Source organism: Leuciscus leuciscus, assembly GCF_965113295.1.
Source record: "Leuciscus leuciscus genome assembly, chromosome: 22".
NCBI lineage: Eukaryota > Metazoa > Chordata > Actinopteri > Cypriniformes > Leuciscidae > Leuciscus > Leuciscus leuciscus.
The window spans coordinates 32012962-32026878 of record NC_138746.1 but is presented as its reverse complement, the minus strand read 5'-3'; the positions used below and the strand labels follow the sequence as shown (position 1 = coordinate 32026878).

The 13917-nt window shown below is 43.6% G+C and overlaps 1 protein-coding gene across 3 annotated transcripts in view; it reads right to left on the bottom strand.

The window, feature by feature from the left end:
* prkn (parkin RBR E3 ubiquitin protein ligase) overlaps window positions 1-13716 on the bottom strand; it is a 384030-nt gene extending 370314 nt beyond the window's left edge. For all 3 annotated transcript variants that reach the window (XM_082154627.1, XM_082154628.1, XM_082154629.1), the window contains exon 1: window positions 13596-13716. In XM_082154627.1, the coding sequence (XP_082010753.1) occupies window positions 13596-13701 (106 nt within the window). In that variant the 5' untranslated portion in view covers window positions 13702-13716. The remainder of the gene's footprint in view (window positions 1-13595) is intronic.
* Window positions 13717-13917: the final 201 nt, after the last annotated feature.

Here is a 13917-nt window from a genome sequence, read left to right as displayed (position 1 = left end):
GGCTAGCTGTAGTCTCGCGCTGAAGTCCCGTGGGAACTCAGTTGTTCGTTCCGAATTGTGGCAACAGAATGCGAAAATACAAGAACTTAAATTTTCATCGTCTTCCTTTCCATGACCCCGCTGTGTTGTGTCTGTGTAGTCATCCTTGTCAAAGTGTTCGCTGCAAATGAGGTAATCTTTAGCGTGTAGTACTTGTATGGGAGTTTGCACATCAAGTTGAAGTACAACTAGCCACAACTGCAGAATCTCGAGGTCATGGAAAGAAAGACGATGAAAATTTAAGTTCTTGTATTTTCGCATTCTGTTGCCACAATTCGGGACGGCACAAACGCGAACCATTTCTTCTTCACTTGTGAGCAACTACGATCTTCACTCTTCACACACTACGCTCCTCCCACCTGCACACTGCTATTTACCGTTTTCCAGCTACAACTGAGTTCCGACGGGACTTCAGTGCGAGACTACAGCTAGCCGACTTAAAAAAACTACCTGAAATTAGAAATGTTGCCTTGTCAACTAACTAAAATAAAGTAAGCTGATATTGAAATACTAACGACACTAAATTAACAGTGGGGAAAAACAACTTAAATTTAAGTCTGTTTCCAGTACAAAGCTATTGTATTTCTTCAGAAGATTTATAGAATATTATGTACAAGTCGTATGGATTATTTATGATACTTTTATGGAGCTTTTTTGTCATTTATGACAGTATAAACCACCGTCGACTTTCCTCGTATGGACAAAAGCAGCTCAGACATTGGAACATTTCATTTTGCATTTCACAGATAGAGTTGAGTAAATGATCATGACATGAACTATAACCATTGTGCTCTTGAGAGACACCTAACCCAAAAATAATTGCTTGAGTAAAAGCTAAAATGTCAAATATGTCAAAAGTAATTAATTATATTGCAGACTGTCATAAGAGCATTCAGATGTTCAGCTCGGTATTCTGAATAGAAGCATATGTATGGAGTGCAGCATTTGAACATTAAAAAAGATGCAAGATTATTCCATCCAATTCAAGCCATTTTAAATCTTTTCTAATCAAAAAACATATCCAGATCCATTGATGCAAAACAGACATATTTTGGTGCTGCTGAACATGCTCTACCCTGGCGGGACGAGAGTTAGTTCTCCTCACAGCTCAGTCAATATAAAAACAAGCTTACGTGACATGACTATTGGCACAGATATTGTTCCAATAGCAGGAGATGCTGTGCCTGAGGGTGGAGGCGTGCTGCTTGATTCATGCTCATTCTGCCAGACAAGCGCCAGTCAGTTCACTCAAACCAAATCCCTGTCTCGCGGGGATCAGCGAGCCCCGTACCGAGACACTCGAAAAGACACAATCAATACGTCTTCTTCAGAGCCCAGCAGTCCAAAGGCAGACTCAGGCTGAGAAGCTCTAACGATTTATTTCAGATTCAACATTGATATCATTTTTCACAGATAATCTAGGCAGGCACAGGGAAGTGGAATATGACGGGTCGAAAAATTATGCGAGACACCTAAAAAGGACAAAAGTTTTTTGAAAAAAAAAATCTTCAAAAAAATGTTGCTTTGAGAAAAGATCTGCTGAAAGATGCATGAGAGAAAGTTTTACCGGAAAATATGCTACAACGAATTCTATATAGGCCTGGTTTCAAAGACAGAACTTAGATTAAAGGGATAGTTCGCCTCTTAATTCTGTCATAATTTACTCACCCTCATGTCGTTCCAAACCCGTAAGACTTTCGTTCATCTTCAGAACACAAATGAAGATCTTTTTGATGAAATCTAAGAGCTTTCTTTCCCTCCATTGACAGCTACGCAACTACCGCTTTGACGCTTCAAAAAGTTAATAAATAGATTGTAAAACTAAATAATATAAATTGTGCAGTTTAGTCCAAATTGTCTAAAGACATTTAATCGCTTTATATGATTAACAGATTGAATTTAGGCTTTTATTCACATATAAACATTGATCAACGAACAAAAACAGAAACTCAACCGAACCTGCATGACGACAGAGAACAAACCTCTTGCTGAAGCTCAAACGTGCTGCGTAACACGAGAATGAACCTCATTGGTTCTTGCAGAAGATCAAACGTACAGCGTAACACGAGAATGAACCTCACTGGTTCTTGCTGAAGCTCAAACGTGCTGCGTAACACGAGAATGAACCTCATTGGTTCTTGCAGAAGATCAAATGTGCTGCATAACACGAGAATGAACCTCAGTGGTTCTGGCTGAAGCTCAAACGTGCTGCGTAACACGAGAATGAACCTCACTGGTTCTGGCTGAAGCTCAAACGTGCTGCGTAACACGAGAATGAACCTCACTGGTTCTGGCTGAAGCTCAAACGTGCTGAGTAACACGAGAATGAACCTCATTGGTTCTTACAGAAGTTCAAACGTGCTGCATAACACGAGAATGAACCTCATTGGTTCTTGCAGAAGTTCAAACGTGCTGCGTAACACGAGAATGAACCTCATTGGTTCTTGCTGAAGCTCAAACGTGCTGCGTAACACGAGAATGAACCTCACTGGTTCTGGCTGAAGCTCAAACGTGCTGCAAAACACGAGAATGAACCTCACTGGTTCTTGCTGAAGCTCAAACGTGCTGCGTAACACGAGAATGAACCTCATTGGTTCTTGCTGAAGCTCAAACGTGCTGCGTAACATGAGAATGAACTTCATTGGTTCTTACAGAAGCTCAAACGTGCTGCGTAACATGAGAATGAACCTCACTGGTTCTGGCTGAAGCTCAAACGTGCTACGGAACACGAGAATAAACTTCATTGGTTCTTAGAGAAGCTCAAACGTGCTGCGTAACACAAGAATGAACCTCATTGGTTTGTGCGGAAGCTCAAACGTGCAGCGTAAAACGAGAATGAACCTCATTGGTTTGTGCCGAAGCTCAAACGTGCTGCGTAACACTAGAATGAACCTCATTGGTTTGTGCGGAAGCTCAAACGTGCAGCGTAACACGAGAATGAACCTCATTGGTTTGTGCGGAAGCTCAAACGTGCTGCGTAACACGAGAATGAACCTCATTGGTTTGTGCGGAAGCTCAAACGTGCTGAGTAACACGAGAATGAACCTCACTGGTTCTGGCTGAAGCTCAAACGTGCTGAGTAACACGAGAATGAACCTCATTGGTTCTGGCTGAAGCTCAAACGTGCTGCATAACACGAGAATTAACTTCATTGGTTCTTACAGAAGCTCAAACGTGCTGCGTAACACTAGAATGAACCTCATTGGTTTGTGCGGAAGCTCAAGCGTGCAGCGTAACACGAGAATGAACCTCATTGGTTTGTGCGGAAGCTCAAACGTGCTGCGTAACACGAGAATGAACCTCATTGGTTCTTGCCGAAGCTCAAACGTGCTGAGTAACACGAGAATGAACCTCATTGGTTCTGGCTGAAGCTCAAATGTGCTGTGTAACACGAGAATTAACTTCATTGGTTCTTACTGAAGCTTAAACATGCTGAGTAACACGAGAATGAACCTCATTGGTTCTGGCTGAAGCTCAAACGTGCTGCGTAACACGAGAATGAACCTCATTGGTTCTGGCTGAAGCTCAAACGTGCTGCGTAACACGAGAATTAACTTCATTGGTTATTACAGAAGCTCAAACATGCTGAGTAACACGAGAATGAACCTCATTGGTTTGTGCGGAAGCTCAAACGTGCAGCGTAACACGAGAATGAACCTCATTGGTTTGTGCGGAAGCTCAAACGTGCAGCGTAACACGAGAATGAACCTCACTGGTTCTGGCTGAAGCTCAAACGTGCAGCGTAACACGAGAATGAACCTCACTGGTTCTGGCTGAAGCTCAAACGTGCTGCGTAACACGAGAATGAACCTCATTGGTTCTTGCTGAAGCTCAAATGTGCAGCGTAACACGAGAATGAACCTCATTGGTTCTTGCTGAAGCTCAAACGTGCAGCCTAACACGAGAATGAACCTCACTGGTTCTTGCTGAAACTCAAACGTGCTGCGTAACACGAGAATGAAACTCATTGGTTCTTGCTGAAGCTCAAACGTGCAGCCTAACACGAGAATGAACCTCACTGGTTCTGGCTGAAGCTCAAACGTGCTGAGTAACACGAGAATGAACATCATTGGTTCTGGCTGAAGCTCAAACGTGCAGCCTAACACGAGAATGAACCTCACTGGTTCTGGCTGAAGCTCAAACGTGCTGAGTAACACGAGAATGAACCTCATTGGTTCTGGCTGAAGCTCAAACGTGCTGCGTAACACGAGAATTAACTTCATTGGTTCTTACAGGAGCTCAAACGTGCTGCGTAACACGAGAATGAAACTCATTGGTTCTTGCTGAAGCTCAAACGTGCAGCGTAACACGAGAATGAAACTCATTGGTTCTTGCTGAAGCTCAAACGTGCTGCGTAACACGAGAATGAAACTCATTGGTTCTTGCTGAAGCTCAAACGTGCTGCGTAACACGAGAATGAAACTCATTGGTTCTTGCTGAAGCTCAAACGTGCTGCGTAACACGAGAATGAACCTCATTGGTTCTTGCTTAAGCTCAAACGTGCTTCATAACACGAGAATGAACCTCATTGGTTCTTGCTGAAGCTCACACGTGCTTCATAACACGAGAATGAACCTCATTGGTTCTTGCTGAAGCTCACACGTGCTGCGTAACACTAGAATGAACCTCATTGGTTCTTGCTTAAGCTCAAACGTGCTGCGTAACACGAGAATGAACCTCGTTGGTTCTTGCCGAAGCTCAAACGTGCAGCGTAACACGAGAATGAACCTCATTGGTTTGTGCGGAAGCTCAAATGTGCTGCGTAACACTAGAATGAACCTCATTGGTTTGTGCGGAAGCTCAAACGTGCAGCGTAACACGAGAATGAACCTCATTGGTTTGTGCGGAAGCTCAAACGTGCAGCGTAACACGAGAATGAAGCTCACTGGTTCTGGCTGAAGCTCAAACGTGCTGAGTAACACGAGAATGAACCTCATTGGTTCTGGCTGAAGCTCAAACGTGCTGCGTAACACGAGAATTAACTTCATTGGTTCTTACAGAAGCTCAAACGTGCTGCGTAACACGAGAATGAACCTCATTGGTTTGTGCGGAAGCTCAAACGTGCTGAGTAACACGAGAATGAACCTCATTGGTTCTGGCTGAAGCTCAAACGTGCTGCGTAACACGAGAATGAACCTCATTGGTTCTGACTGAAGCTCAAACGTGCTGCGTAACACGAGAATTAACTTCATTGGTTCTTACAGAAGCTCAAACATGCTGATTAACACGAGAATGAACCTCATTGGTTCTGGCTGAAGCTCAAACGTGCTGCGTAACACGAGAATGAACCTCACTGGTTCTGGCTGAAGCTCAAACGTGCTGAGTAACACGAGAATGAACCTCATTGGTTCTTACAGAAGCTCAAACATGCTGAGTAACACGAGAATGAAACTCATTGGTTCTTGCTGAAGCTCAAACATGCTGCGTAACACGAGAATGAACCTCACTGGTTCTGTCTGAAGCTCAAACGTGCTGAGTAACACGAGAATGAACCTCATTGGTTCTGGCTGAAGCTCAAACGTGCTGCGTAACACGAGAATTAACTTCATTGGTTCTTACAGAAGCTCAAACGTGCTGCGTAACACTAGAATGAACCTCATTGGTTTGTGCGGAAGCTCAAACGTGCAGCGTAACACGAGAATGAACCTCATTGGTTTGTGCGGAAGCTCAAACGTGCAGCGTAAGACGAGAATGAACCTCACTGGTTCTGGCTGAAGCTCAAACGTGCAGCGTAACACGAGAATGAACCTCATTGGTTCTTGCTGAAGCTCAAACGTGCAGCGTAACAAGAGAATGAACCTCACTAGTTCTTGCTGAAGCTCAAACGTGCTGCGTAACACGAGAATGAAACTCATTGGTTCTTGCTGAAGCTCAAACGTGCTGCGTAACACGAGAATGAAACTCATTGGTTCTTGCTGAAGCTCAAACGTGCAGCCTAACACGAGAATGAACCTCACTGGTTCTTGCTGAAGCTCAAACGTGCTGAGTAACACGAGAATGAACCTCATTGGTTCTGGCTGAAGCTCAAACGTGCAGCCTAACACGAGAATGAACCTCACTGGTTCTGGCTGAAGCTCAAACGTGCTGCGTAACACGAGAATTAACTTCATTGGTTCTTACAGAAGCTCAAACGTGCTGCGTAACATGAGAATGAACCTCACTGGTTCTGGCTGAAGCTCAAACGTGCTGCGTAACACGAGAATTAACTTCATTGGTTCTTGCCGAAGCTCAAACGTGCTGAGTAACACGAGAATGAACCTCATTGGTTCTGGCTGAAGCTCAAACGTGCTGAGTAACACGAGAATGAACCTCATTGGTTCTGGCTGAAGCTCAAACGTGCTGCGTAACACGAGAATTAACTTCATTGGTTCTTACAGAAGCTCAAACGTGCTGCGTAACATGAGAATGAACCTCACTGGTTCTGGCTGAAGCTCAAACGTGCTACGGAACACGAGAATTAACTTCATTGGTTCTTACAGAAGCTCAAACGTGCTGCGTAACACAAGAATGAACCTCATTGGTTTGTGCGGAAGCTCAAACGTGCAGCGTAAAACGAGAATGAACCTCATTGGTTTGTGCCGAAGCTCAAACGTGCTGCGTAACACTAGAATGAACCTCATTGGTTTGTGCGGAAGCTCAAACGTGCAGCGTAACACGAGAATGAACCTCATTGGTTTGTGCGGAAGCTCAAACGTGCTGCGTAACACGAGAATGAACCTCATTGGTTTGTGCGGAAGCTCAAACGTGCTGAGTAACACGAGAATGAACCTCACTGGTTCTGGCTGAAGCTCAAACGTGCTGAGTAACACGAGAATGAACCTCATTGGTTCTGGCTGAAGCTCAAACGTGCTGCATAACACGAGAATTAACTTCATTGGTTCTTACAGAAGCTCAAACGTGCTGCGTAACACTAGAATGAACCTCATTGGTTTGTGCGGAAGCTCAAGCGTGCAGCGTAACACGAGAATGAACCTCATTGGTTTGTGCGGAAGCTCAAACGTGCTGCGTAACACGAGAATGAACCTCATTGGTTCTTGCCGAAGCTCAAACGTGCTGAGTAACACGAGAATGAACCTCATTGGTTCTGGCTGAAGCTCAAACGTGCTGTGTAACACGAGAATTAACTTCATTGGTTCTTACTGAAGCTTAAACATGCTGAGTAACACGAGAATGAACCTCATTGGTTCTGGCTGAAGCTCAAACGTGCTGCGTAACACGAGAATGAACCTCATTGGTTCTGGCTGAAGCTCAAACGTGCTGCGTAACACGAGAATTAACTTCATTGGTTATTACAGAAGCTCAAACATGCTGAGTAACACGAGAATGAACCTCATTGGTTCTGGCTGAAGCTCAAACGTGCTGCGTAACACGAGAATGAAACTCATTGGTTCTTGCTGAAGCTCAAACGTGCTGCGTAACACGAGAATGAACCTCATTGGTTCTTGTTTAAGCTCAAACGTGCTTCATAACACGAGAATGAACCTCATTGGTTCTTGTTTAAGCTCAAACGTGCTTCATAACACGAGAATGAACCTCATTGGTTCTTGCTGAAGCTCACACGTGCTGCGTAACACTAGAATGAACCTCATTGGTTCTTGCTGAAGCTCACACGTGCTGCGTAACACGAGAATGAACCTCGTTGGTTCTTGCCGAAGCTCAAACGTGCAGCGTAACACGAGAATGAACCTCATTGGTTTGTGCGGAAGCTCAAACGTGCTGCGTAACACTAGAATGAACCTCATTGGTTTGTGCGGAAGCTCAAACGTGCAGCGTAACACGAGAATGAACCTCATTGGTTTGTGCGGAAGCTCAAACGTACAGCGTAACACGAGAATGAAGCTCACTGGTTCTGGCTGAAGCTCAAACGTGCTGAGTAACACGAGAATGAACCTCATTGGTTCTGGCTGAAGCTCAAACGTGCTGCGTAACACGAGAATTAACTTCATTGGTTCTTACAGAAGCTCAAACGTGCTGCGTAACACGAGAATGAACCTCATTGGTTTGTGCGGAAGCTCAAACGTGCTGAGTAACACGAGAATGAACCTCATTGGTTCTGGCTGAAGCTCAAACGTGCTGCGTAACACGAGAATTAACCTCACTGGTTCTGGCTGAAGCTCAAACGTGCTGCGTAACACGAGAATGAACCTCACTGGTTCTGTCTGAAGCTCAAACGTGCTGAGTAACACGAGAATTAACTTCATTGGTTCTTACAGAAGCTCAAACATGCTGAGTAACACGAGAATGAACCTCATTGGTTCTGGCTGAAGCTCAAACGTGCTGCGTAACACGAGAATTAACCTCACTGGTTCTGGCTGAAGCTCAAACGTGCTGAGTAACACGAGAATGAACCTCATTGGTTCTTACAGAAGCTCAAACATGCTGAGTAACACGAGAATGAAACTCATTGGTTCTTGCTGAAGCTCAAACGTGCTGCGTAACACGAGAATGAACCTCACTGGTTCTGGCTGAAGCTCAAACGTGCTGAGTAACACGAGAATGAACCTCATTGGTTCTGGCTGAAGCTCAAACGTGCTGCGTAACACGAGAATTAACTTCATTGGTTCTTACAGAAGCTCAAACGTGCTGCGTAACACTAGAATGAACCTCATTGGTTTGTGCGGAAGCTCAAACGTGCAGCGTAACACGAGAATGAACCTCATTGGTTTGTGCGGAAGCTCAAACGTGCAGCGTAACACGAGAATGAACCTCACTGGTTCTGGCTGAAGCTCAAACGTGCAGCGTAACACGAGAATGAACCTCACTGGTTCTGGCTGAAGCTCAAACGTGCTGCGTAACACGAGAATGAACCTCATTGGTTCTTGCTGAAGCTCAAATGTGCAGCGTAACACGAGAATGAACCTCATTGGTTCTTGCTGAAGCTCAAACGTGCAGCGTAACACGAGAATGAACCTCACTGGTTCTTGCTGAAACTCAAACGTGCTGCGTAACACGAGAATGAAACTCATTGGTTCTTGCTGAAGCTCAAACGTGCAGCCTAACACGAGAATGAACCTCACTGGTTCTGGCTGAAGCTCAAACGTGCTGAGTAACACGAGAATGAACATCATTGGTTCTGGCTGAAGCTCAAACGTGCAGCCTAACACGAGAATGAACCTCACTGGTTCTGGCTGAAGCTCAAACGTGCTGAGTAACACGAGAATGAACCTCATTGGTTCTGGCTGAAGCTCAAACGTGCTGCGTAACACGAGAATTAACTTCATTGGTGCTTACAGAAGCTCAAACGTGCTGCGTAACACGAGAATGAACCTCATTGGTTTGTGCAGAAGCTCAAACGTGCTGAGTAACACGAGAATGAACCTCATTGGTTCTGGCTGAAGCTCAAACGTGCTGCGTAACACGAGAATGAACCTCATTGGTTCTGGCTGAAGCTCAAACGTGCTGCGTAACACGAGAATTAACTTCATTGGTTCTTACAGAAGCTCAAACATGCTGAGTAACACGAGAATGAACCTCATTGGTTCTGGCTGAAGCTCAAACGTGCTGCGTAACACGAGAATGAAACTCATTGGTTCTTGCTGAAGCTCAAACGTGCAGCGTAACACGAGAATGAAACTCATTGGTTCTTGCTGAAGCTCAAACGTGCTGCGTAACACGAGAATGAAACTCATTGGTTCTTGCTGAAGCTCAAACGTGCTGCGTAACACGAGAATGAAACTCATTGGTTCTTGCTGAAGCTCAAACGTGCTGCGTAACACGAGAATGAACCTCATTGGTTCTTGCTTAAGCTCAAACGTGCTTCATAACACGAGAATGAACCTCATTGGTTCTTGCTGAAGCTCACACGTGCTTCATAACACGAGAATGAACCTCATTGGTTCTTGCTGAAGCTCACACGTGCTGCGTAACACTAGAATGAACCTCATTGGTTCTTGCTTAAGCTCAAACGTGCTGCGTAACACGAGAATGAACCTCGTTGGTTCTTGCCGAAGCTCAAACGTGCAGCGTAACACGAGAATGAACCTCATTGGTTTGTGCGGAAGCTCAAATTGCTGCGTAACACTAGAATGAACCTCATTGGTTTGTGCGGAAGCTCAAACGTGCAGCGTAACACGAGAATGAACCTCATTGGTTTGTGCGGAAGCTCAAACGTGCAGCGTAACACGAGAATGAAGCTCACTGGTTCTGGCTGAAGCTCAAACGTGCTGAGTAACACGAGAATGAACCTCATTGGTTCTGGCTGAAGCTCAAACGTGCTGCGTAACACGAGATTTAACTTCATTGGTTCTTACAGAAGCTCAAACGTGCTGCGTAACACGAGAATGAACCTCATTGGTTTGTGCGGAAGCTCAAACGTGCTGAGTAACACGAGAATGAACCTCATTGGTTCTGGCTGAAGCTCAAACGTGCTGCGTAACACGAGAATGAACCTCATTGGTTCTGACTGAAGCTCAAACGTGCTGCGTAACACGAGAATTAACTTCATTGGTTCTTACAGAAGCTCAAACATGCTGATTAACACGAGAATGAACCTCATTGGTTCTGGCTGAAGCTCAAACGTGCTGCGTAACACGAGAATGAACCTCACTGGTTCTGGCTGAAGCTCAAACGTGCTGAGTAACACGAGAATGAACCTCATTGGTTCTTACAGAAGCTCAAACATGCTGAGTAACACGAGAATGAAACTCATTGGTTCTTGCTGAAGCTCAAACATGCTGCGTAACACGAGAATGAACCTCACTGGTTCTGTCTGAAGCTCAAACGTGCTGAGTAACACGAGAATGAACCTCATTGGTTCTGGCTGAAGCTCAAACGTGCTGCGTAACACGAGAATTAACTTCATTGGTTCTTACAGAAGCTCAAACGTGCTGCGTAACACTAGAATGAACCTCATTGGTTTGTGCGGAAGCTCAAACGTGCAGCGTAACACGAGAATGAACCTCATTGGTTTGTGCGGAAGCTCAAACGTGCAGCGTAAGACGAGAATGAACCTCACTGGTTCTGGCTGAAGCTCAAACGTGCAGCGTAACACGAGAATGAACCTCATTGGTTCTTGCTGAAGCTCAAACGTGCAGCGTAACAAGAGAATGAACCTCACTGGTTCTTGCTGAAGCTCAAACGTGCTGCGTAACACGAGAATGAAACTCATTGGTTCTTGCTGAAGCTCAAACGTGCTGCGTAACACGAGAATGAAACTCATTGGTTCTTGCTGAAGCTCAAACGTGCAGCCTAACACGAGAATGAACCTCACTGGTTCTTGCTGAAGCTCAAACGTGCTGAGTAACACGAGAATGAACCTCATTGGTTCTGGCTGAAGCTCAAACGTGCAGCCTAACACGAGAATGAACCTCACTGGTTCTGGCTGAAGCTCAAACGTGCTGAGTAACACGAGAATGAACCTCATTGGTTCTGGCTGAAGCTCAAACGTGCTGCGTAACACGAGAATTAACTTCATTGGTTCTTACAGAAGCTCAAACGTGCTGCGTAACACTAGAATGAACCTCATTGGTTTGTGCGGAAGCTCAAACGTGCAGCGTAACACGAGAATGAACCTCATTGGTTTGTGCGGAAGCTCAAACGTGCTGAGTAACACGAGAATGAACCTCATTGGTTCTGGCTGAAGCTCAAACGTGCTGCGTAACACGAGAATGAACCTCATTGGTTCTGGCTGAAGCTCAAACGTGCTGCGTAACACGAGAATTAACTTCATTGGTTCTTACAGAAGCTCAAACATGCTGAGTAACACGAGAATGAACCTCATTGGTTCTGGCTGAAGCTCAAACGTGCTGCGTAACACGAGAATGAACTTCAACTGATAAAACATTGTGCCTATGCTAAATAAAAAAATAAAGCATGCTTATTGACACAATAAAATAATTATTTAAAAAAACGATAGGCCTATAGATGAAAAATAGATAAAAAAAAAGAATAATGGTATTCTATCTGAGAAGACTCTGCAAATATGATTTCCTCCAAACAAGTACTAAATGCATTCATATGAGCATTAATGTCTTCATGACACACAGGAAAGTTTTCTTAAAGGGGTGGTATAATGCCCTTTTCACAAGATGTAAAATAAGTCTCTGATGTCCCCAGAGTGTGTATGTGAAGTTTTAGCTCAAAATTCCCTACAGATATTCTTATATAGCATGTTAAAATTGTCACTTTTTGAGGATGAGCAAAAACGCACCGTTTTTGTGTGTGTCCCTTTAAATGCAAATGAGATGCTGCTCTCAGCACAGGGGGTGGAGCTTCAAGAGCTCATGTCCTTTTACCTCACACAGACATGCACTGGAAATGTCAATGTTTATGTTCAAACTGAAGTCAGACAATGATGGAGATACTCAAAAGAAGTGACAACATGTAGAATGCAACAGGACGTTTCTGAATGGTTAGTTGATGAATTTATGTAGCTTATGTGTAGTTATACAGCATATTCTGTCATGATAATCTATAAAACTTTTTCCCGGGGGTGGGGTTTATGTAAATTATAGGGTTAGTGATGTCACTAACTCGGGAGGAAGCTCATGTAGTCCCTACCAGCCGTTTGCTGCAGTCCTTACAAAACGATTTCTTTAAAAGCAAATATCTTCCTTTGCTTTGAACTTTGAGCGTTGTAACTTTGCAGATGTTGTTTATGCTCGAACAGCAACATTACACACTAACTAAAGTTAGAAAAGTGAAATCATAATCAACCACCCCTTTAAAGGTCATACAGCTCTCTGGGTCTCAAAGGTCTGACAGCTCTCTGTAACTCAATGGTTTGACACACATTCTTGTATTGTCTTTGTATGTGGGTTTCAAACATCAAGTACTTCTAAAGCTCTGTCCTCTATATCCAAATTTTACTATCATCAATTTGAACAGCTGTTAGGTAAACAGGTGCACACAATAAAATCAAACCGATAAACTCAGTCAACTCAACTACATAAGGGATTTTTAACTAAATGGCTGAACTGTGTTCTTTAATATCAGGTAAACTGTCACATTGTTGTTGGAGCAATTGATATGTATTTAAATGCTATAAATTTATACAATTTATGAAAAACTTTTACCATTTTTAAGAAAAGATGATGAAAACAAATATTGGATATTTCTGTATGTTACCTTATCATTTTTCCTGTTTCTTGAATTGTTTTGCTGGCTATTTCATAAATATTTTAAGGTGTCTGCAAATATGCAGACTTCCAAAACTCACCCTGAATAAAAAAATAAAAAAATTAAAAAGGTAAAAAGTCAACTAGCCTCATATTAGTAGGTCTTGTTGGTGAAAAAGTTCAAATGTTCATGATGTTGTCAACACTCTCTTTCACATTTCTTTGAATTCGCGTAATTTGAAGTTTAACCTAGAAGAACCCAATGCTTTACACTGAGATGCATTTTACAACATTTTATATGATTATGCCTTATTTCTTTATTAAACAATTATGCTGTGCTATGTTGATTATTTGAAGAGCGCAGTGAGCTGTCATGTGAAGGCAGCCTAATGTCAAATGACACAACATCACCGGTCTGAAATCTGTTTCAAATGGAAATAAAGGCATAGTTATTCTAGCCTACGGACAGCCATAGGAAGCTGTTAATAAATATGGGCTTACCGATCATGCTGTGATATCTGTTACAGCCCAGATTCACTCCAGTGTGTGACTTTGGTGTTTGTTGACATGTCGCATGCGCTAACAGGGCAAAACAGCACGGGATCATGGGAAATGTAGTCCATGAGACCCCGTTCTGCAGCGGAGGGAAAATAATAATTAGCGTAGGAGATGACGAATGACACGTTCTCTGAATTTCTCTAAATTTAATTCAGCTACAACATGATTAGTTCAAATTCAGGTGGGTCTGACAGGTAACAGTGGCAGTGCTAAAGACGTGAGCGGTGGAAAAACTACATTTCCTGGTTCGATAAACGTCAGAGGA